The sequence below is a fragment of the Anopheles marshallii genome, chromosome 3 (genome assembly GCF_943734725.1).
Source record: "Anopheles marshallii chromosome 3, idAnoMarsDA_429_01, whole genome shotgun sequence".
Lineage (NCBI taxonomy): Eukaryota > Metazoa > Arthropoda > Insecta > Diptera > Culicidae > Anopheles > Anopheles marshallii.
Genome location: NC_071327.1, coordinates 23,487,965 through 23,513,671, shown reverse-complemented (window position 1 = coordinate 23,513,671; position 25,707 = coordinate 23,487,965). Strand labels below are relative to the sequence as shown.

Genomic DNA, 25,707 nt, shown 5'->3' with positions numbered 1-25,707 from the left:
CGTCTTGTTGCATACCTGTGCATCTGCCTGTTGAATACGCAGCAGCCGTATACGTACGTACCGGGCCAGGGTAAAATTTTGCAGTTCCGGTGATGTGCTCTTCTCGCTCGGTCGTCCACTTATGATGGACAAGTTGATTTCTCCATTTTCCAGCGGTTCGAGCGTGGAAAACTGCGTCGAACAGATCACCTCCGTGTCGCTTTTAAAGATGTAGTTCGTACTGTAGGCCGGTAGACCAAACCGTTCCCGGCATTCGGTGTCGTCGGATGCGAAATACTGCCAGGCATCGTACACCCGTCCGTCTATCGATTTTTCCAGCACCCATGCGGCAGGAAGCGGTGATATGGCGGCACGCATTGTGAAAAACACTATCTGGTACAGCTGAAAAAGGACGGTGAGATACATGCAAACAAAACAATATAAATACCTCGGATTCATTAGGTTCTGCACATTCGCTTGGAAATATTCAATCCCATTTCGTTGACCGCTCGCAGGCGCAGAAGCATTTCTACATTGCATTCCAATTAGCCATTGATGCCTGAACGGAACGGCTGAATTCAATGTGCAATAAAACTGTACCTTTTAAACAGCAATTGGCAGGTACGAGCGCACGATGCGAATCGATCGCATCTCAAACATGCTGCAACATTGGAAGAGTATTTTAATTTGGTATGAAATGGCTTGTGAACGGTTGGTGCGGGTGCTTCTGAAGAATTTTCAATTACGCGTAAAATTGTAACATGATATCAAATATTTGCCGTTCCCGTTGTGCGAGACGGTCAATAAACGATTTTTAAAATATCTCGGTTCCTGTTTAAAGCACTCGTTTTATTTATACCTAATTTAAGTTTTTGATTAACCAGGTACTCAATTTTCTCTGGAAAAATTGAATATTACCAATAAATAAATATGCGTTGCTAAAGCTTTTGAGAATAAACACTGTTGGCATTTTTTAATGAAATATTATTCAAAGAATTTATGCGAAGCTTTTATGAATATAAGAAAAACTCTAAACGAACCCAATGTATTTTGGAGATTCATAAATTCTTGGATATTTAAGAATTTTTGAAAACAAGAGAATGATCATACCCGAAACCAAGAATTATTCACCCAATTTAAATGTATATTTATGCTTCAAAGGAGCCATATGAGGCTCGTTGCATGAATAAATTAACAACAATTAAAGATACAATCGAGTTCGTTCGTCATGAACATTAAAGAAATGTCTTGAAGAAATGTCAATTTTGATAAATACTTAAACATTGAAAAATTCTTGAAGAATTGCGAACCCTTTTAACCGATATTTAGCATCATGCGTTCGGTTTGAAGACCCATTCATATTCCGAAATCAGAATCAGCTTCACCAAAGACTACCCATTAATTTAATACACCAGGCCAACAATAAAAATTGAGGATCCCATGAAGTAAACGTTGATCCATACCATTATCCAAATGTTTTTTTTTCCAATGCAATATTCATTCCATTTTAGACCATCACCGATTGGACTCTTGACTCTTTCCAGGTTGTCACAAATGCATGATTTGTGCGAGAACGATCCATGTTCCCCAACTACTTACCCAATCATTATTGCAACAAAAGCCTTGCTCCAGCTATGGTAGCCACTGCCAAATCGGCCGACGGTGGTGAACCGATCAAACACGCCTAATTGGCTCCACAAATAACACCCACGACACTTTTCCTACTTCGGTGAGCTTCCAATCCTCCACCAAAACCTTCATGATCGGGTACGCGGTGGTCCACTGATCGATCCGCAAACAGAAACCCACAGTGTGGACGGGGGTCGGACCGTGCAAATTTGCCCACCCTCGCATGGAAGGGAAATTCGTTTCGGGCATTTTGTGCAGAAGCGGTACCATTTTTGGGTACAGCGGGCACTGCGGTATGCACATGATCATTATTGTAAAACAAAATCAAACTAACCCGGGCGGATTCCCGCCCGGCCTTGCAATAGGGCTCATATCTCGGACCATGGTAGGGAACAAGGAAACCATTCCACCTAGAGCTAGATCTGTGGAGAACTGTGGTGAACATGATTTTTTCTAGACTTTTGTTATGAAAATAATTAGTCCATTCATAATGCTAGCCTTCGGAGGACAAAAAAAACGTTGCGATCAGTGACTCGAAGAAAGCTTGCTTGAATCGGGAGTAGTAAGTCAACGTTTTTCATACTATCTAGCTCCCCGTAGACCCGAATGCCTCTCGAGAGCTTCGGATCGGAATCTGTAGCACACTGTAGCAACCCCAAACGAACCGTACACCATTGCTGATGTACAAAAGTCGTGACATTCTCGCAAGCAAACAATTATTTTCTAGCCCTTTTATGGTCACAATTTAAAGGAGAAAAGTTCACGTACGAATAATGCATCGGCTGGGAATCGTCAACAGTGTCCCAGCAGCGGCAGCCGCACTGAGTTAAGCTGAGCAAATCGGGCTCGAAAGTTGGAGCATGCAGCTCCAGACATGCCCATTTATGTTATGAGTTTTGCGCGACGAATCAATGTCCGGGGACGACGGTGCCGGTCCGAATAAACCACCCATTCCAGATCCATTCTATCCATGCGGTGGTAGAGTTGGAGGTGTACAGTTGGAGTTGGTTTGTTTCAGCAAGGAAAAGCTCTTGTCAAGAATTATGTGTAAATCAAGTGAGTTGCGGTTTGGGACAAAACGTAATGGACGCTCGGAGCGAGTCAACACGTGCCTTGGCACGAAGGGGGAGCATTCCGGCCACATTACTCACCATACAGAGATGTGACGAACGGCATGTTCTGCGAAACGATGTACGGTGACTGTCAGCGCGAAAAAGGATGTTCAATGTCTAATGGTTCGGCAGACGGTCATGTACGTTTGACGTCTTATGACATTCCGATCGGAAACGTGCAAACATGCGAATGAGATGACAAAAATCGCACAGAAATTGGAAAATGTGTGCTTCAGGGAAACAGACGCATACTATCCGAACGTCCAACTTCCGACCATCCAATTATGCCGCTGATATATGACGAAAAATTGCCCTCAGCGCTGCTAAATTAATGAGCAGCATCAACCCATCAATCTTCCGCACCGTCAGCACCAAACCAATCAATGCGGGGTTAAATCGAGCATCGATCGAACACATTTCCAAGAAACCACAGATTCGATCTCTTATCCCCAACATCAAAAGAGCACACAGTTCCGGTGCAAAGTGCCAGAGACGCCCGTGTGCAATCAACGCCACGTCCGAGTCAGCGCAAACGATCAAGAGACTTCAACCAGTGGGGCGGTGACGAACCCCGATAATCTTAACGAGTTCCTACCGTGTTGCGTTCAGCTTTTAAGAAGACGTTTTCCTTTCATTTGTTTTCCCTTCTCCCGTCCTGGATACTGAACGCTTAGACGAGCTGAACGGTTCCTTTAGGAACGGTGTAGCAATCCGCTTAAAAAGTGGGTCATAATGCATGACACAATTGAAACGCAATGACAGAAGCTTACGGTTACGAACAATAGGTGAAACGCTACGGTACGGGGACTTTTGTGTAAATGGGCCTGATTGATACTCAAAATGGGCATCCAAACGGGTAAACACACGGTGGGACCGATTTACGGTTGTTAAGCCTGTTTTTTTTTTTTCATCCGTCCCATCAACTCCAGGACAACCGGTCATTCATCAAATGTTAATCTTTTAACAAACGATACTTTAAACGCCGTCGCAGTGCTTGGGCTCGCGCTACCTAATCGAACACAAAACGCACAACACACAAACGTTCCCCAGTTTGCGGATGCTGCATTTGAAAAGCTTTCAAAGTATGAAGAGCTTTTTTCCCTTTCCCCATTCTTCTACCTCCTGAAGCCTGAACAAATTTGACGAAACAATCAACATCGGCAAATGGTTTTTGTCGAAAATTACCGCCATTTAGGGATGTTTCTATGAGAAAAAACGCAAACACTGGATATGTTTGGAAGAGTTTTTTTCCCCCAAAACAGAGAGCGAGAGAAAAACAGTTAAATAATCAAACTTTGGACTTGCTTACGTACGTTTCGCACCAAATCATTCTAGATGCAGTTGGATGCTGGATGACGATGATTCATGGTGGTGCAGTCGCGGAAGAAGCGACGCGTTTGTTTGAACGAGAATTCATTCAACAACTGCACTAACCGTTAAAATCAACAAAACATTAAGATCCCATCGGAAAGTATTTAGAACAGTATCTGCATACCACGCGAGATGTTCGTTGCGATGCGTTAGACATTCCACCGATGGCCAAACCAAGCGCCACCAGCTCCGATCACTGTTTGCGTTTATGAGGGGGCACAGTTTTCAAACAATTAAATATTTACCAACAATGTAGAGAATGCATGGGATGAAAACTTTCCAAAAAAAGGAATTTAAATCTGCCAAAACAGAAAGAAGAGATCTTGATAACTTGGCCTTCCCAATAACGTTTTGAATGGTTTTCAGTGGATTTCGTTAGCTGCATCCTTCAACTATTTCATCTCAGCGGAATGGAATCTTAATCCAAATGTTATGAAACTTTACAGTCTGTCTAAGAATGTCCCAAAATGGGGACCATTTGCATTATTTTCACTTATTCGTATGCAGAAGTCTAGAGATCTGAAGAATATAACTTCAATTTTGCCATTCAAATTGTTCACTAATTTGTTATTTTCTCACAATCTAATGTAAAAAGATGTGCTTACAGTTATCTATGATCGTTTTATCACAAATTAAAACTATAATTCACCCCAAATATAATAAAATCCAAAATTTTTAATTTTTCGATTCGATTTTACTCGTGCTTCTACAAGACACAACGTAATGAATACAAAATTGAACCACGTAGTGTTATTGACTTGAAGGCAAACTTGAAAAATCATCTGGTATCTTTGGTAAATACAACTTATTCAAAATAAATTGTAGTTTTGCGTATGAAATTTCACACGCTGGAATGCAATGGGACGAGCACTTTACAAAACTCCAGAAGCATTCCAAAAGAGACCTCATTGGTGGACAAGTGTTTGCTTGATAATAGTGGGCATTATTATTTAAATGGATAGTCTTTCCAGTGCAACGTGGGTTGGGTTGGAAATCTTCACCAAAGAAGCATCGACCAGCACGTCAAACGAGTTTCCACACGGGCGCGTTGTAACGGTTGTGCTGTTCTCCACAATTGTTATGAACCCTGGCGTAACATTAGAGACACCCTGACAACCCCGTGCCCGGTGACTGACTCTAACGTCTAAATCATCTAAATCAACGTCGTGCGTACCAATGATCACCGCACACAAAGCTGCAGAAATATAAATATCATCTCTCGAAACATTTCATCTCGCCAAGAAAATATTAATAACACACCATAATGGTAATGGCGACATTCGTGAACGGTGGGACGAGGCCCGGGTAGGACGGGCACCGTGATGCACCAAACAGAACGAACGAAAGAAAGCAGGCAACTTTGCATACCGGATCCGCTCTGAATGCACCTGAGAACTCGACCCGTGCGGGTTTGTAATAGAAGAATCGCTTTCTTCTGCCTTAACCTTCCCGGAGGTCCCGTTGAATGGCGCTGATCGACTATGTAAATAAATACGCCCCGAGAGAAAATGAACTCCTCGTCGAGATACTTCTGCTCTAGCGTTAGCAGGTGGTCGGAACGGGAGAAAGAAGGCGGCCGGTTTCCCGCCGTTCCTTTTCATCTACTTTGTCCGAGGCACACCCACCCCCGGGGCGGTGGTTACATTCGTATAAAAATCACCCCCGAATGCAACGCACCACCACTTAGGGCCGACTTTTGATTTAATTCAATTGCCACTCGTTCTGCTGCTCCCGGGTGTGATCGTGCGTGCGAGAGCAAAGTGTTTTTGTGTGTCGCCTTCGGGGGCGGCTGAAATTTCCATACGCCGCTTTGCGTAGTGACGTCCAGCGGCGTTCACTAATGAGCCGGTTTATTTTTACCTCGTGCTCGTGTCTGGCGTTCACCACGACTTCTCCACCATGATTAGTGATGAAGTTGCGAATTATTTCAACACGTTTTATCGCACTAAACCGATGCATCGATTATCGCGCATTCCGGCATTCTGTATGGGAGGTTTTTTCGCACCGTGGACATGGTGGCGTATCGCGCTGGATATTGAGATGTTGAGGTTGCCCGTTAAAGCGATGTAAATCGATTATTTATGTCGGTTTGCAGAATGGCGCAGGTTTGAATGTTTCTCTTCTCGTATGGAGATAACATTCGAATGGAGCGTGGTTTGTTTTTTGCGAATGGTTTTCAGGTGAGCTTTAGCGTTATGCAATTAATACTCGAAGCAAAGCGCTCGGCTACAAATTGATAGCATTTAAAGTACAAGATTTGTGCCATGCGGTACTTTGCATCATTGCATGTTATTACCTATACGCATGTAGTTATGATATGACCATAAATCTGAACGCCTAATGTCGTTATGCGTATGATTATTGAAAGAGGCATTATTAATTCATTTATTATAATATAATTATTAAAATCCTACTTGGTGCCTGGAAAATAGAGTTTTCTAGAATGGAGGAGACGTCAATTGTCAGTCGAGTCCATAAGATACTAGAACATTCTAGAGTAGGACCACCATTTGCACAACACAAAATTTTAATCCTAACAGATATTTGAAGTTGTTCTGTCAACACGTAACATGAAGCCCATTAAAGGCCTTGAAACGTTACCCTTTAATAGTATCTCCTCTCGAATTAACATTCAGAGCATTTATAAACAATCAATTGTCCGAAACTGATGGATCTTCAGATCATCAGTACATAGTAATAGTAGTTGGCACAATCAGGGATGGTTATGTTTCTGATAAATATGTTGCACAATGTACCCTTACTGTACTTCAGAAGCTTCATTAACGATGTAGTTAGACATGTCTGATTGTTAAAATATTAGATTTCATTGCATTAAACGTCAAAATGAAATGCTGATGCTGATAAATGAATTTAAGATGCTTCTCCGTATGACACAATGATCTCTAATTGATACCAATCATTTACTGTAAAATACCTCAAATGTTCTAAGCTTCCAGCTTAATAAAATCTGTTTATTTTTCCATCGTTTCGTAGTCGTGCCATCCGATCTCAGATATGTCCGCGCGATAAGATGAAAAATGTTTACACGAACCGCTTTCCTGTTGTACCGCTGTCTTAACCCCGAGTAAAAGCTCAAAGCTCACTGGATGAATGGAAAAACAAAAAATGACAAAGAGAGCGCAATGACAAACGAAGGAAAAAACTCAAAACCCGGCAAAAAGAGCAATGGAAAATTTTAAGAAACATGCTCGAGGGCAAAAACACAAGCAAAACAAATATGGTGAATAGTAGCAGCAAACCAGCTGTTCGGTGTACATCGATTATTTACTGGCGACCGAAGCCGTGGCTACCTCCCAGGAACTGTGGTGATTAATGTTCAATTGGTGGTTATGCTGCTCTCGTGAGGAACAGAGCTTCGGTTTGAAATTTCCTCGCTTAACAAGGACGATCGTATGCTGTTATTGAACAGTACCCTTCCATTCTGATTGTTATGAAACGTGATTAATGAAGATCTTCACGATTATCAGACCGTGCAATCTGTAAGCATCCCTTTGGTTGCGATAATTTTTCAAACCCATCCACCATTTAAGGTGATGGAAAGATAATTCAATTAAAGCTTCCAGTCGCCATGACAACAGCGCACAACGTTAAGCAAAACGGTTTGCTTCCGATAATTCGACTCTTGGACCGTCAATTGCCGTGCAACTTGAAACCGTACGGTTGTCTCCAGCTGGGACAATGTTTCCCCCACATGTGGCTGTCAGTGGACCGTGCAACCATACGGGAGACGCTATACGATAATGTCTTAATTTGGGGCGTTGTTCCGCTCACAAAAAAAAATAACGAAACCAACCTACAATCAAGGCTCATAAAATACGATTAGCTAAGTGAGTGCTTCCAGCAAGCTTCGCCCTGGATACCATTTAACGAAAACTGTCATTCGGTTGCACCACGGGGCAGATTGGATGTATGTTTTTGTTGTCTTCAAGCGAGACTGATCTGCATGTTGCGCCTTCTCCCACACGGCCACCGGGAGTTGACCTTTTTCGCGGTGAATTGTTTCAAGAGGGTCCAATTTGTAGTTTTCAGATGATCGTGCCGTGCGTGATCGTAATTTACGATTCTGTCGCAACGCATTATGGTCCATCAGAAACCATTGTTTTAAACTACGATCATCATACAAATCAGTGACGCATCAGTAAATCTTGTTTTTGAAGACGAAATTTAAAGATCAACTCGATGATACAAACATAAGTTCCGTGTCTGTTAATGGTCATTAAAAACCATTATTAGGTTTGAAATACAAACAATTCTTCTTGATGCATGCAAGTCAGTGCTTGAATCTCTCACGCTCCCTGATCGCTGATGTTGATTAAAGCAAACAATCAACTACAGAAAAAAACACAACATGATTGTAGAGATGTGCAAACAACATCTTCAACGCATCCTTGTTCTTGGGCACAAAGTTCTCGAATGCATTTCACAACGCAAAGCAAACTGTTGTCTCCACGCTTGATCTGTCTCTCACACACTTCTGTTGTTTTAAGACCCCGAGGCCAGGTTTGGCGATCATATTTCAAGCGCACCGAAATCGAACTACCGCAGCGTTCTGCGGGAGTCGGAGTGTCGGTTGATGAGCCAGAAGTGTGTTTACAAACCACTTGTAGGAGTAACGACAAATAAAACAACTCATTGTCACCAACACATCTTTGCGGATTTGAACACCATTACGAGGATGGGTTCGAGAAGACCTCCATAAGAATAATGTAAAGCTGAGCTTAATTTAGTAAACGGAATTCTCAAGAGAAATGGTAAACAGGTCAGTTATGCACTCACAAATTGTTATCCATTTTAAGGGCAAATATTTTCATCACAAAGCAATAAACAATGTGCCCCTTCTTGGTGGTCTCCACAGCCAGACCGCTACCGACAAGATACATCCATTTAACTCAGGCGATAGTGAGCACTATTCTGGCCACGCTTTACTAGGTCGTAGATAGTGAAACGCAACCAACCAACGCTAATCGATACGGCTATGCCTAGGGTCCCGAAAACCGAAACACAATCTGTAATGAAAGCGACTGCCTTTAAGACATGTCAGTGGCTTTCGGTGTGGCCCTGCAGCTCGATCTAGGTGACTCGTGAAATGAAGCTATGCCGAAAAAATGCCAAACCTACTTAAACTGCTACACCCCAAAGACGGCCGTAGACCTAAATTAGCTACCGGAAGCAAACCTTTTCTCTCTTTCACATCAATCTAAAACGTTAATCTTCCAAGGGATGAAGGGCTTGAAGGTGAGGTTTATGTTTACCGGCGAATTTGACCCTAATTTGGATGGACGAATATGGAGTCTTCCACTTTGGGATGAAAAATTTGGCCCCCAAAGAAATGTGTGATGCAAGGGAAGATTTTATAGTGATATTTGAGAGTATTGTGATAACGCACCATCCGAAAAGATTATCTGATCAATGAGATCGATTTATAATCTAGCCTTTAGCTAGCGATGTATTTGTGGTTTTTTCTAGGGATTTAGGGTTTTATAAACATTAAATCCAACTTACGTACGTATTGGTACGCACAAGAAATTATGACAGTTTTGTGTTTATGAATTTGTGTCACGCAATCCCACCTCAATTATGCTTACAAAAGTACTTTCCAAATTCCAACCACCCGTTCAGGTGTCCCTTCGGTAAGCATTCACCCCAGACTTGCTATAAAAGACAACCAATCATTTAGATCTCTACAGTCAACAGCCCTTCAGCCCTTTCACAAACAAGATCACCAAGGCAAACACAATCAAATTGGATCGCTTTTTTGCGATCTCCCCACACGCCAAAAACCGTACCGAACGTATTCTGCACGATGACTTCACCGCACAACACTACCGGTGCCCGTTTTGGACGACTGGATGCACAGGCTCTAAACAGATGTACACGAAAACGCAACAGACCGGGAAAGGAGATTTACTGTTTTATTTTTTGCCACTCGCCCAGTGGCATCACCCACCAACCGGCCACAGCGACAGGAACACACCATGGCGGCGAGTCGGGAATCGGGCACTCATTAAAACATTCTTTTACCCTTTCCCGGACCTACGGCAAGCCAGATATGGCAACCGTGCCATATAAAAAAGTGAACTGATTGGGATGCACGGGAAGGAAAAACCGATCACAGAACCACGGGTGAGGGTCCCGGTGATGCGGTTTTCCCGACGATGGTTGTTTCGGGAACCTTCGGTGCCCTGGTGGTGGCCAGCCAAACTGGCCAGCTAGCGCTACCATAACCATGCCCATATACTAGCGCACCGAAAACAGGTTGATAGCATTGTCCACTTCCAATTACTGCCCGTTTGCAGTTATTCTGCGTTCGTTCGTGCCGGAGTCGGAGTGGCGTGAGATGCACCCGGAGAGGGTGTTTGTGTCGATCCGATCTACATCGCCATGCCCGGGTTTGCCGAAAACGGAATTCTTGACCGCTCCGGGGTTCCTAAATGGAGCATCTTAGAACGTAGTTGATCTTCCCGACGGTGCTATGATCGGATCAGTCCGTCAGTACGATAACAGACGGACAATGAATATTGTACGTGCTCGTGTCTTGTCTTGGCGTTCTTGTTCGGATCGTATTTGATCCGAGGTTGGATTTGAAGTCGTCTCATGCCGAGCAAATTCCTTAAATGGATCGGCAATGGGAGCAAACACGGCAAATGATAGCCAACAGCCATAAAGTAACTGTCGAACAATTGAGTGAGAGGAACGAGTTGATGTTTTAAGTGGTAAATTTCTAAGTGTCCTGTTAAAACATTCCTCCACAAGCTGCTTGATGATTAAAGTACCAATTTTAGCAAAGCGATTTTTGACAGTTCTTAATGATCTGACACTTGAATTTTCCAACTTTAAGTGATCTTAAATAAAGAATTCAAACAAAAGACATCTTGGTAATACTAATGACGTATTTTTAACATTAATTACGACGTAAATACATCTTTCACTCCTTCAGATAAGGTAATATGGAACTCCAATTCTCACATCATTAAATGGGACGTCTCTTGTGGGACCTTTTAAACTAAACCTTTTTTGAGTAATGAAATAATGCACGTCCAAAATGGTTGCCACACATAAATAAAACATCCACTCGCACGCTGTATATCCGGCAAACGATCACATTTCAAGTCGAATTGTTCCCGTTTATCGATAATACCGTACAGAAATGGATGGTCTGCCTTTCAGATCGAGCCTAACTTTCAGAACCATCCTTCCTCAATCTCAACCTCATGCCGATCATGCAGAACGTTCCGATCGATAAGGACCGGCGGCTCTGCGGGACACAATATCCAGGGCGAGGCAACAGTGGAACAGCAGACGAGAGAAAAATCCAACAGCACTTTACACGAGCATCAGAGCCCTTCTTTTTGGCGGGAGATTAATTGCATACCCATTTTTCAGCTGCCTAACAAACCCCCGAAAGTGCTTTGAAAGAAAAAACTGCATCACTTCTGTGTGGAAGAGGCCCGTTTTTGTTTTGTTTCGGGATGCGACTTGCGTAAATGTGGCCTGCACATTCTTCGAGGGTAGAGCGGTACGAATATGGTGAGCCGCTCATAAATAAGTGCTGCATCGATAATGGGAGTGAAGGGCTTGATACCTTTTATTTTTGGTGTTTGGCGGTTTGTTTGTGAGAAATATCGTGCAATCAAACGTGCAGAGAGAATTAATTTAATTATCAACACTACGGCAGGTTCCCAGAACATGTCACTTTGGTTAATGATTGCTACCGGAGTACCGGGCATTTGCATTCGTATTGAAGATGGGTGAATACACTCAACGTGAAATGGAAGATCCGAAATCCGGAAGAACCAAGGAAGAATGTAAAAATACAAATTTATTCTCAAAGACTTTTCTGCTATCAATGTCCAATATAAAATTTAAGAAAAAACATCGGAAGTTTATGATGTCGCGATAAGTGTTGCAGTTTTTTTATGAAATCTTTATGTGTTTCTTATATATAATTGAGACAGAACAATACAATTCCATATATCTTTTTAATATTATTAAGCCATAGCGGTTAGTGAAGATACACAAAGAACCAACACTCATCCTGTCTTGTTCAGCTTCAAGACTATTCTGGAGAAAAGAATTTCCATTTTTGCCACCTACAGAAATCGAATTAACATTCCATTCCTAACAGATAACCTTCCAAAATAAAAAAAACAGCTCCCATCATCCGATGGTGTACCCAAACACCCATTATTCCTAGCATCCATTTGACATGACACACTGTCCCGTCTAGATGACCTGACAGTTGCGTTGACAGGAGTCTCCCAAAGCCTGCTGTTCCGCGTTATAAAACCCACAAATAAACATACCAAAAAAATCTTCGAACACTAATTTGACGATGTGGTTGATGTGCGCCTGTTGTAACGGATAATCCCCGGGGGCGTTCGCTACCTTAAACCTCGCGCCTTAAGCCCCTGCTCCCGCCGCTACTGAGGAGTCATAATTTGTATTCAAATCAAATCGACACCTTTCTTGGGGTGATGTTGTTGCACCGTTCACATCCCACCGGTACTGCCGACACCGACGAGTCATATCACAGACTCGTGCCAGTGCACCGGGCCAAAAGATGCGAACGGTGATGGTCGAGATGCCCGGAGAAAGACTAAAGCTGTGTAAGATTTCAAAACATGTAGACCAGATCTCGCTTCAATCGCGGTGCATCGGGAGGAACTTTTGTAGCTAGGTGCGGAAAACCGCGGTGGTTAGGTGTAAACAGATCGATCTGTGCCGCGGAGTGGTGTTGGAAGAGATTAGAAACAGATGCACCAAACGGTGGAGCCATCTGAGAATACATCCATGGGTTCTAGGCTGAACACGACAGACACGTCTCAAACATTCACCCGGCGACAAGTTCTTGGAAGGTGATCTTAGCACAACGATCTTCGAGTGAGATGCGATTGGGCAAGAAGGGCATGGAGCGATACATGGGCCTATCGCTGATGCAAAGAGATGCAAGTATCGAAGAAGATAAACAAACGTTCACGTGCCGGTTGGGTGTAAACTGAAGTATTGATGGGAAGTTCTTCAAGTTAAAATTGTCTTTTCACGTCCTACACCAAATGAAGTTTTTTAAATTATTTAACTCTACATCCTCCTCTAATCTTCCTTCAAATTCTTAAGTATCTTTAATTCCTCTAAATTTCCAATTCTTATAACCCCATCAATCCAAATAAACATTAAAGATCAAGTTGGCTTAGGACGTCGTTCAACAGACTTTACAAAAATAGTTAACCTTACATCATTCCTTTTAGTAATGGATGTGCTACTAATGCGAACCGATTTGACACCAGTAAACAACCATGCTCGGATGTGAGAGGTCAAACGACACCGGCAAATCTTGTCCAAATTAAAAGACCGATCTTCTCGCTCTCTGCCGTAACACATCAAAGCGAAACCGTCCTGCCGAATCGTGATCGTTTCGAGGAATATTTCTGCGCATCTGCGAAAGCGAAACGGCGACGATGAAACAAATCCCAACCACTTACCTGTCCGAGATCGAGATTGATCGTCACGCGATCATTTTTAGCGCCTTTCTGCAATGTCGGGCTCTGCCACCAGCTGTTCGTTCCGTCGACGATGTTTGTGATCGGGTGCCGTTTCTCCGGATCGGGATTGTTCGCGTCACAAATACCGCACTGGGAACCACGCGAGCTGCGTTAATGGGGAATGGACAAGAAGCGAAGCATGCCGAAATTAAAAATTTAAACATAAAAATATTCGTCCAAAACCGATCGAAGCGCCCTCTTCTTTCCGGCGATCACACCAAACACCAAAAGGGAGTTTAACATGCCGGCCGATTCTTACCGTCCAGTGGCCTCCGTTAGGCGGCAGTACTCCTCCCGGCCCGTCTGCCCACAGGTCGCATTCACGGAGATTGTCGCCCGGAGGGCTACATTAAAAAATGATGGCCACAAACCGGACGCCTTCGGAAGTTGCTGCTCGTAGTCCGTGGTCGCGGTGGAAACCGTCAGGCCAGAAAGTAATTTTAACTCTGCGAAAAATATGAAATACGAAGAAAAAACAACATGAGAAACGGTGGTACAGGTTCTTTTCGGGAAGTCAAGAATATAATTAAAATGATTCTGCCAAGCGCTTGGGTTAATCACAAACAAATACACACACACACGCACCGCCAACGTTGGTGTCTCATGGAGAGATGAAAGAGCGCACGCCACCATCACTCAAGGGTAATAATTTCCCACCCCCTGCTATAACTCGTGCTCTCCCCCCGTTTTTAGCAACAGAGAAGCAATAATCATTCCAAAAATACATCCTGCGTGTTGGAGCCCCCTTAGCTGACTCACATACACGCACACACACACGCAAGAAACCATTACATTTGTCAGCTAAGAAAGGTCGTAAAGATCGGACCGGGAAATCCAGACCAATCTTCACTTGTAGCCTACACACTCCCTTCGTTTTTAGTTGCCGCCCCTTCTCCCACATTGTAAATAAACAAGACTTTTCAACAGCAAACGACCCCAAAAGTATGAGCCGTGGCCTTGTTTTAACGATCTCTTGTCACCCATTTAGAGCTGGAATTTCTCACGGTGCATAAGTTCTCGATTGAGTGAGGCGAGGTGACATCTTCCACACTCGGCATGGTTAGCCGACAGTGTGTCGTTCATCTTCATCTCTTTTCCCTCGCGTGCTCTGGTGTCGATCGTAACTTTACGCCCTGTAATGCATGCAGTACCCGCACGCTTTACTATGTTTTTTGGTGTGCCGAAAATTATGAGCACTCATACGGCAGTTAAACGAAATCGATACATTTATCACTTCCCTCTTTCGGTGGTTGTGTGCGTTTCCCGTTAGAAGATTGATGCAATTGCATGCCCTTTCATGGTTGTTGGTCAGATTTATATGGCACCCCGTCAGATTACCATATCCTGTGATGTTGGACTTAGGGCAGCTTTACCACCCAAAACCCCAACAGCGATAATAACGTCACAGAATGCATGAATTGATGGTTTGTAAGCTGGTTGGAAAAAAAGTAATGGTCCAAGACCAACAATGAACACCCTGTGCATCTAACGGTATGGCGCGTGTTCGAATGGAACAGATATATTAAGACATTAATCCTTTGGTGATTTGAATGAAAGGTTGACGATTCATCGAGCGGAGCATAGGTTCTTCACTGTTTAGTCACAAGATTATAGCAGAGGTGGTAGTAAGAGGGAAATGCTCCAAGAGTTATGTTAAAATATAAAGAAGATACTATTTTAAACGGATCTTTTGAAAGATTCTACGTGAAAGTGAAGAGTAATTCGAATTTTTTAATCGACTCTCAAAAGATTCTTAATTTAGATCAATTTGATTTTAAACCTCTGCAATTGAACTCTGCCGACATTTAAACGCAACTAACATCAAATTCTTTGACCAATTCAGCTGAAACTTCCACATTTGAAGAATCCAAGTAATAGCTGATCCTTCAGAAATTCAGAGTTGAGAAGATCTTCGAAGATTTATGAACCTTCTTACTATAGGATAGAAATTATTTAACATGATTAAAGCATCACTTGATTCTGAACAAAATTCCTCATGCATTACTTAAAACAGTTAGTGGGATCTACGATGCTTTTAACCAGTTTTTTTTTTTCGTTTGGAGACTAAAACTTTCCATTTGGGAGCTAAACTGGCAGGCTTAATTAACCTGTGTGACATTGTTTAGATCCTTTCGATCACTTGTTTGACAAAGAGTCGAAATAAAAGCTTAAATTATTTTATTCATAGCTCATGTTGCCTTCATCGTTAACTATTTTAGTCTTCTAACTTAAATCTCCACAGACCCGAACTTCTACTTCAATAAACAATGTTGCGGAAAAATACGAGTACAGAGTACTTTACTACATTTCTTCTTCTCGCAACAATCTCCTGTATAGAATCCGCTTAAGTTTCGAACATCCTAGCCCTACACAAACGATAACCATCCTAAAGCTGACCAAAAATGGGCAAAAAAGCTCTACCTCGTCTGCCCGAATGCTTGCGAAAGATGGCAACAGATTTGCGAAGCCACTTGTTGCACCGTGGATAAAATATTCATCCTCGCGGCCGTTTGGGCATGCAGTGTGTTGTGTGCATTTTTTACCAGCGGTTTTTTTTTCTTTCCTCCTAAACCTCTACAAAGCCTGCGGCCGCCTTGTCGAAAGCATCGTTTATGCTACTCAGCATGGGCTCCCGAAAGAACAACGCGCGGCGTGACTGCAGCCTGGTGGCGGGAGAAACATTTTTCGTCTTACAGTTTTATCAATTAGGCAATATTTCATAATTAAAGACACGAGAAAACCGCCGATCCACCCGTCTGTCTACTAAGCTTCCCTTTAGCGCAACCCTCCGCAACACGCTGATGGCGCGACACGCTGCATTATGAAAATTTAATATTGATTTAGTGTTAGCGATCGCGGATCGTGCATGGATCGTCGTTGAGCACTGCAACCACCGTTAGCCCTACACAAATGTTCAGTACGGTAGAGAAGATGTCTTCATTGGTGGGGCCCGGCTACCTTTACCCGGCTACTGCGCCACAACAACCGCATACATGCGGCTGCAAGTCATTTCTCCGTCCTGGCGGCTTCTATGAATTAATGTACATATGCACAACGAAAGCGGCAAAATTAATGACTTTAAGCCACGGCCTTCCTAACATCGCGCTTTGTTTTCTATGATTTCTCCCCGAGCGGGTCCATTCTGGAAGCTAAATAGGATAGATAGATGGTAGATTGAGATATGCAGCAGATACCCTGCACCCTAGCAAGCGCCAACATAAATGGCTCTTGTTTTCGAAATGATTTATAGATACTGTTTGTTTCCCGCTAAATGCCGGGCCTCGAGCCACACAATACCGACAAAGCGAAACCTCTTTCTGTTGAACAATGCTCACACGGGCGCTGGAATGAGTGTTCTGTTGTGCTTGACGCGATGAAACATTCGTACGTGCCGTGCATTGTCATTTATTCAATTAACACGTTTTACCCGAGGCATTATGAGGCAGATTACCTACCCTAGCTGTAACCGTGTAACTTAGTTGACTAAACAGGTGTATTTAGCTAATCATGCACGGTAGGTTTCGAAGCCATACGTCAACGCTCTCGCAGTTGGGTACAACATTATTTTATGTTATGGATTACGCTGTAGATTACGAAGAGCAAATCTTATATTTTTTTACATTTTCTTGATCCTCGACGTATAGTAAAAATGTTAAATCAATATAAGCCTTATATAACCAATTTGTTGTTCAAAGAGTAAATTCATTCAATTCCCCATAGGAATACGAAAGTTTCCATCGTTCAAATCATCACATTTTGCAAATTGATTTTCAGAAATTCTAGAAAGCCTGAGAGCAGCTTGAGTTCACATTTCTGTTAAATGTTCTTTGCACAATTTCCTAATATTTTTTTGCCATTTTTGTACTATATGAAAAAACTCCTAAAATTTTAAGTGAAAAATCACTTACTCAACGTAAACAGATTTCTATTCAACAGCGCACGGTGGAAAAATCATCAAAAACGTGAAGTTATGCGATTTTATAATAATTTTTTTTCAGTTTTTGTTCAAAGCTCAATGCACTTTTTCGAATAAATAGTCTCGACTCCGTATTTAAAGCAGATTTTTGTCAACAAAAATCTAGAAAATGACCTTATTCCTACTTTCCAAAGGTAATTCCAAGATATTTGGGAAATTCAAATATATGGTCATTAATTATCTTCTGTTATGCCTCAAATTTTTAGTCATCTCTCTCTAGCACTCCATCATGTACACACACGATTATTAACATGCATAACAACTTTCCTCCTACATGTTTACTTTTCTCATTTCATTTTGCCTGCCCACCACATGGGTTTGGCTTCCGAAGCTCAACCCCAAGGCCGGTACCGCGCAGACTTAAACACAACAATCAAACATCCTTAAATTGAATGCACGGTACAATGCAATACACTGCGATGGAGCAACAGAACAGCAGGCACCAGTCATTAATGGCCAGTAATTCCCATGCACATAAATATTCAAATTTTCGTCTCGCCCGCCCGCAACTAGTTTATGATCGTATTTTACGCCAAATTGACTTATAAAATCAAGACTCACCATCGACCAGCGCTCAACCAGTGCTCGATCGCTGGATGGTGGAATGTATTGTCGAGAATGCCAGCACGACGGATGCGCTGCAACGACTGCAAACGAAATTCACTTTTACTCCACTAATAATGGCCATTGGAGGTGTTGGAGGTACCGCACCAGACGCACCAGAACCGATTGTTCCAGCCCTCCAAAACATCGATCAACGTTCAGGCCCTTTTCTTCCTTGTTTCGTTCGGGCTGTGAAAAATTACCTCACAAACATACAGCGAGCCAACGAGTTCATAAATTTTACCACCAAACAACAGATTCCGAAATTCTTGTGGCAGGTTTGGTGTTTGGTGTGTTTTCACGATCATGCCCTTTTTCCTTATTTTATTTTGCACGTAAATCATAACATTTTCGATCGTTTTCAAATACGATCAGATATTTACAAGCCTTTTTCCACAATGGCCGGACAGACCGCGCAAGGAAACGGTCCAACAGCAACCACACAGGTTCGGTCATTTATTTCTTTCTCTCCGTCAAACAACCACATCGCAAGACAAATTATCTCTTCTCGCAATGCATTCGTAGGTACCCGGTACAACAATCGATCTAGAACTCGATCCTTCGGTTTCTGTAAACGTTTGCATTCTGTGGAAACAGCACCATTGGCACAGTATAGCATCCGCTCCGTGCTCAATCTGCTGTGAACGCGTGTAAATCTTGGCGGGAAGATAAAATTGTGCGTTTGGTTTTTCATTTTAACCCAACACTAAACACTGTTTTGTAAACAAGCGCTCCGTAAAGCAAATACGTTGCACGATGGGCACGGGACGCCCAAGCCGAGGTTGGAGTGCGTGTCGTTAGAGAAAATGCATCTTCAAAGATGTGTCTGCTGTGTACGCGCTTTCGTTATTAATAAGCAAACAACACTGAACAGCAATCTCACCGAGAACATCGTGTATTGCAGACGCCTCGAAGAACAAATGCCAATGGACACGGGGCGGTTTAAACGAAAAAGAAACGAGCGTAAAGAATCGTGCAGAAATTTTAATTGAAGTTTCGTGTTTACCATTGCACACCAAACGCATACTGCTGTCCCGTGAGCTAATAGGTAATTTGTAAACACAGCTGTCAATGTAAGCAAAATATGGATGAGATATTAAAAGGCCATCATGCTCACAACGATATGCTACATGCGCGATGAAAGATCAACCAGAGCTGGGTGTATCTTCGTGATGTATCGGAAGCATTCCGTTTTGGTCTATTTAACTCCCAGTTGGTGGGGTTTTTTAAGAAGCCAATTACTGTGGAATTAGTGCTTCCAGTAGGGAATATGACAGCCTTTCACAGTTCTCATAGTTCTAATGAATTTTGGAAATATGGAACTATTAGACCAAGTTACAACAATATTACATATGAAACGTAAAATAAATCAGTATAACTTGTTGTTCAATTCAAAGACATCGTTCTCCAAAAATATTGCTCTATGTTTACATTCACTACCAACAATTTGGTACAACAGGATCTCTTATAACCCAAGATCCCATCCTAAGAACCAAGAATCTAATGAATCTAAGTATATTGGAGCTCCCTGATCATGTTTTGCCAATACTTCATGACACGTAAAAAAAAATGATGTGACTTTTAATTCCAGAGCATGTTCTAAGACATCTTCCGCCATAATTAATGCTTTGTTTTTATACGCGGTCCATAATATTGTTTTTAGATCTCTTATCATCCAAGGCTCACCCGCGGCCACTTCGTTTGCGTAGTGCTTGATCACCCAGAGTTCACATCACAGAGCATTCTCTAGCAACCTGATGCGGCCCATTAAACGAACACTGCGCTGTGTGCGTGCAGAGTCGCTTAAATAGTTTGACCTCCACCACTAAGCAAAACTGCACAGAACGGTACAGGTCGTCAAACGAGACAAGAGTGACTGAATTAATGATCTACTTGTGGATGGAGACGGGTTAGAAAAGTGGACGATATTGAAGGGCGGGACAACAACACAAAAAAAAACAAGAAAGAAAAGCATAAATCTTTTTTTTTACGCGACTTGGTGACTAATGGCGTGTGTGCGTCTCGTAAAGCATCGTATGTCGGTTTGCACTTCATTCAAACAAAACAGATTTTACACTACGGCTGCGAGCCGGCATTCACCTCCGGTACCCCAGCAGTGATTTTCGGATACTCGTTACCGAGTGCCGCGCATCCGTGGGGCGTCGTGACGGGGTAACGTACGGTGACGCTATTTTTGGTGTCTAGAAAAGACATTTCCGAAAACGGTGGGGGGGAAAGTATCCACGGTGCGGTGCGGAGTGAAGCGGGTCGCAAAAGAAGCAATTAATGTGCCGATGCAGAAAATAATGCAACTAAAGAGGGAGTCGACGTGTGTGCGTTTAAGTAGGCGCGTCTGCCGTATGTGGAGCATGCGCACACCAGTTGACAGTGAAATGTTAATGAACTTTAATAACCCATGGAACACAACGGAACACGATCGTTCCGTTCGGAAAATTGTAAAAATTCTTGTAAAAATATTATACAGAGTTTACGCGTTAAGGTAAAAAAAATCTCTTCGTGTCCAACGGTTGAACTAATAAAATTTATTATGAATTATTGATGCCTATACACAGACTAATACTTTGAAGATTTCAATTGCTATATGACGTATGGGTTTAATCAGCCTTCATCTTCTCCACGAAAGCAAAGTAATGTATGCAGCGAGACACAAATTTTGCTCCCGCGAAACTCATGGCACTGCGGTTGGATGAGCGACAACCAGACATGACGCATTGCCCTTATTCCATCCGTCTGGCGAACGATACGTCACTTCCGGCGTCCTGGCTCACCACATCCAATACAACCTCCGACACCGTCTAAACCTGATCGAACGATCGCGCATGACAGATGACAGAATGCGTGCGAGCGTGATTTGAGCAAGGGCCCAGAAGTAAGCCACCAATTTCATCCCATTCCAGGGTGGTCGACCGGAAGGGTAACATTTTCGGTCTGAGAAAATGAAAATAAACCCACTACCACACGAATGCCGGGCAGGAAAAATGGGAAACTTCACTTCAAACGATGCGTCCCAAAGTTATCTTTTATTTTTCCCTCCCCTTTCGAGTGCAACGAATGCTGGCACGAGTTAACGAAGACCAACAGACGAGTGACATAAACATTTAGCATCGCCTCCTGTTTCTGCTTGCCGATAGAAACATTATGAACTTGAACTGGGATCGACACCCTGAAACACTTGACACTGTGGAGGTCTCGGCTGCTCTGCTGGTGCTGAATGATGTTCACAACTACCGGCAGCAGCAGCAACAACCGAAGTGTTATCGATAATACGGCTTAATTACAGCATCTCCTTACAAGGACCGAGACCGAACGAGCGATGATGCATACGCTCCACCATTTGCAAGAAAGAATCCCCTTTAGTCAAAGGGAGCCTCATATCAATTAAGTGTAGTGCTTGACAAATGCATTGCTTGTTGCAGATTATCGACATGGGACAAAGTACCTCTTTTCAGCCGGCTCGGTATGATTAATTGGACGTGGTCGAGACGCAGCAAACAAGCAATTGAACCGCCGACAGGGCAAAGAAAGCAAGCATTTCAATGCTCTAGACCTGTGGATGTGTAATTCTAGCATTTAACACACTAGCCGATCTGATCTGCGGTTCGTTTATGCTGCTGCGTGGTGCAAACTGTTCATCCCAGCAGGCTGTGTAATTCCACTGGATCCGCGGGATGGGAAAGCGCAAGGCGTGAAACTAATTACAAGCGACTTGGCGACTTGTTTAGAAAGTGTTACATTACTCACTTTAAGCAGCGTCTTTCTCTCATTCCCGTAACGTTGTGCTGTTTTCCCAATATGCCACAGCTTTGAGCTTTGAATGGAACGTTCGGTGACTTATGAACCAAGAGATATGACGTTGAATGTATTCGCATTCATAGGAACAAAAGAGTTCAATTATGGAAAGATTAAGCTAAAGACACTCCTCATTGGATTTAGTGATAAGAGAAATATCTTTAAGTAAAAGATTTCAAATTTCATCAATTAAATGTATTGGGATGTCAGTGTTGCTCACTACCATGATCTCTAATCTAAATCGCCCAAGGACTCTCCCCAAGGGCTTCAACACACCGTGCTCCAATGCGTTGTTCTGAAGTCTTCCTCTTCTCCTTATTTTACACCTCTCAAAAAAAACATCGCGTGAGCCAACCAAATCGTGTACGGCGGCAAGCGTCGCGTGAAACCGATCCATATGCCAAAAAAAAAGGGAAAATCAAATCCACACACCAACCGTTGAAAGGCATCGGCATTCATCGGCAAGGCGCCATCTAAATTACCGGTGCCGGTTCCTTTGTGTGCGCCCAACCGGCTATGCACCGATTCGGGAAGTGTTGTTCCCATTCTTCGCGGTAACCGCTGCGCAGACGAATACCGTATGTGGGCAATGGCAACGTTCGTGCGCCCTACGTACGGTTCCGTTCGATGTTCGATCGTGCATGGGGAAAATCGCCCAAACGGTTCGCTCCTTGATGGCGATCGTCATTGCCCCAGCCTTGCCATGCGGGGGGAAATTACTTTGCATCATTTGCATGCACGCAGATGCCATCCGAACGTTCGGGGTCCTCTATCGGTGTGACCCGGTATTTGCTTGATTTCCTTTTTTTGGGGCGTTGGAAGATTATCAACATCCCCGTGGGGGTCGCGCGTACGAGCGGCAGCGTGCAGTGTTGTACTATAGCGCCTTATTTGGTGCAATAGGGTGTTCTTGTGTATTTTCCACGCCCTTTGCGTTTTAGTTCGCTTCGGGGGAAACGGGGCCAAAGAGCAACATTACATCAACGATAATTGGAATTTTAACACACCGACCGTTGTTAAAACACCCGGTTTGATGAAGCGTGATTAAAAGTTAAAAAACATGCAAGAATGTTTGAAGATGAAACACCACCAAAATTCTACGCAACAATTCCTTTTCTAAAGCTCAATGCACAACACATTAACAATATAGCAAAGTAATTTAAACCCAATAATGTTAGAAACAATAAAAAAGGATCTCAAAAATCTCTAGTAAAATTGCAATTCTAAATACCGAGAAATAACAGTAACAACAGTCTCTATAACACAAATCCTTAAATAACAAAACACATTTTCCCGTTACCAACCTTCTACAAAAAGGTTTCAAAAATTGCCTAAAACCTTGAGAACCAATAGACTTGAAAATTTCATCGGGAGTTCTTTAATAATACTCGACACGATTTACTTATACTCGACAAAATACTCAAACAACTTCAACTTTTCACTCTTTGAACTTCAAATGTCCTCTTTAATATGTAGACTTTTTCGTAAAGTATTCCCGAAGCAATATTTAAGGTAATTTCCCTATTGAAAACGAGATAACCTGCTAGATCACTTAGATCACTGCTTAATGATTATAGATTTGTAGTGAGAAGATCGACCTTTTTACTTCTAAAAATGCTAACTTAAAAGTATCCAAAATATTAAGAATTGCAACAGATTCTTTATATTTGACATGTGTGATATCACTTGTTGACCCTTTTGACATTATTGACCTGTTCGTCATATGATAATCTCTCAGCACGCTTCCATGTTCATCAAAATGATTTCCGCTAACGTACACGTCTTTTACAAACTAGAATGCTGGATGCGTTTGCTACAGATGATGCAGAGTGCAACGATAAACTCCGAACCGATTCCGGTGCATTTTGCACCCATTGCCGTATCGTACGCTACGTTCTGTTGGGTGCAACGATTTGTTTATGTGGCCATCACTCTTCACCACCAGGTCCGTATCAATCCAGCCAACGCAGAAGGATAGTATGGAAAACAGCAGCAGCATCAGCCGCCGCTCGAATGCAACATGGATGCGCAACAGTCTGGTTTTGTTGCCGTTTTGTCGGTATCTTCGTGCGATCTCCAACCGTGTGGGAAGCCGTTGCGCTTCCAATGCACTTTACACGGATATGGCAAAGAAGGAGGCCCCGGGATGGCGACCGGTTTCCCGAGAGGGATATCTTTCCCGGTAAATCTTGGGTCAAGATGGAAGGAAACTTAGCGACCCAGCCCGATCAAGATCGTCTATCGGATGCATATTAGAATGGGTCGGGTATAATGCTCGCACAGCGGGTCGGGCAGATTGCATTTGACGTGATCTACCGGTAATTGCATAGTGCAGCTAGTGCATGGTTCTGCCACTCAATCGTGACTTTCATAGTGATTGAGGAATTTCTCCGAACGTGTTTGGAATTATCACATTCGTACGACCGGTCACAGTTTGAAACATCATAATTTGCTTTTCAACGGGACGTCAGTTAGCGGTGGAACCAACGTGTTTGGCAGCAAATTTACGAAACTCATCGGTCGAATAGGTATTATGGGTCAGGCTGATATACGGCTTACGACATTATTAATTATTTGATCAACATTTAATCTAGCAGTCTTCTGTTGAAAGATCATTCACTCACGACATGCAACATCGTCTAGGTTCCAAAAAAAAACACATTCGGCATGTACTACATGCCATTATTTGCTCATTGACAATGCCACGAGCGGCTCATTTGTAGCTTCATAATGGGTACGTGCATGCCGTTAGATGACTTTACCTTATGGTCACATGACTGTTGCTAGAATAGTTCACCGTGTTGGGTAGAAGAAGAGCCCACCTCAAGCCTCCCCGTTTTCACGAGATCTACTCAACGAGCTTTCACGCCCTCTCGATGCAAAACCTGGTGCACCGCTCCGCGCCGGGGATGTGTCCGGAGCCTGCGTGCGCATGATGCTGCCCTCTTGTGCTGAACCCATGAATTATTCATCTGCAGCACAGGGAATCTAGTCGAGTAGGCGCAAACGTGCCCGGTACAACGAGCTGCCAACAAGCCGCTCGCCGAAGTACTCACTTAAAATGGCATTAGCCAAGTGGCGCCTCAGACCACCGCGAACCGACGAAAGCTTCTTCACGTGCTTGCAGTATTCCCGTGGACAGCTGTTCATAGGGACAGGAAAAAAAAAAAGCACAAGAGGGAAGAGAACCCCCACTTCCGAAGGGTATGATTATCGCTACTGGCACCGGCCTGTTCTCGGGAGCAGATTGGATGCGGTGAGACTTTGGCAGCATCGTTGCAATCACACAACAAACCGCTACGTACCACGACCAAGCAACCGAAGGTGAAGAAGCGGGAATGGACACGGGCGATGATTATGGAGATGGGCTGGAGATTCATTCCGTGATTTGCACCTTATGCAAAAGTGCAACCCATCGATCAACGGAATCCCAGCGATCGGAAGCCGCGATTAAAGCTGGTAGAGAGACGAGCAAAAAAGGAATCCGTACATAATGGGAACTATGTTCGAGCCGCTGTTCGACGTCAACACCGGGACGACTCAGCTGAACAAATTGCACAAAGCAAAGTTTACGACTTTTTTCATCACACATCGGCAACATCTGGTCGGACGGTTAATGGTGGCGGAAACATTACAGACAAACTAGCAAATCCTGATGAAAGCTGAA

At 43.2% G+C, this 25,707-nt stretch overlaps 1 protein-coding gene across 1 annotated transcript in view; it reads right to left on the bottom strand.

Moving 5' to 3' along the window:
* Positions 1-25,707, bottom strand: part of LOC128716402 (laminin subunit alpha-1) — a 77,792-nt gene that overhangs the window by 46,298 nt on the left and 5,787 nt on the right. Inside the window, exons 2-4 of the mRNA XM_053811322.1 lie at positions 13,911-14,097; positions 13,592-13,757; positions 16-381 (exon numbers count right to left, since the gene is read on the bottom strand). Coding sequence (XP_053667297.1) covers positions 16-381; positions 13,592-13,757; positions 13,911-14,097 — 719 coding nt within the window. The remainder of the gene's footprint in view (positions 1-15; positions 382-13,591; positions 13,758-13,910; positions 14,098-25,707) is intronic.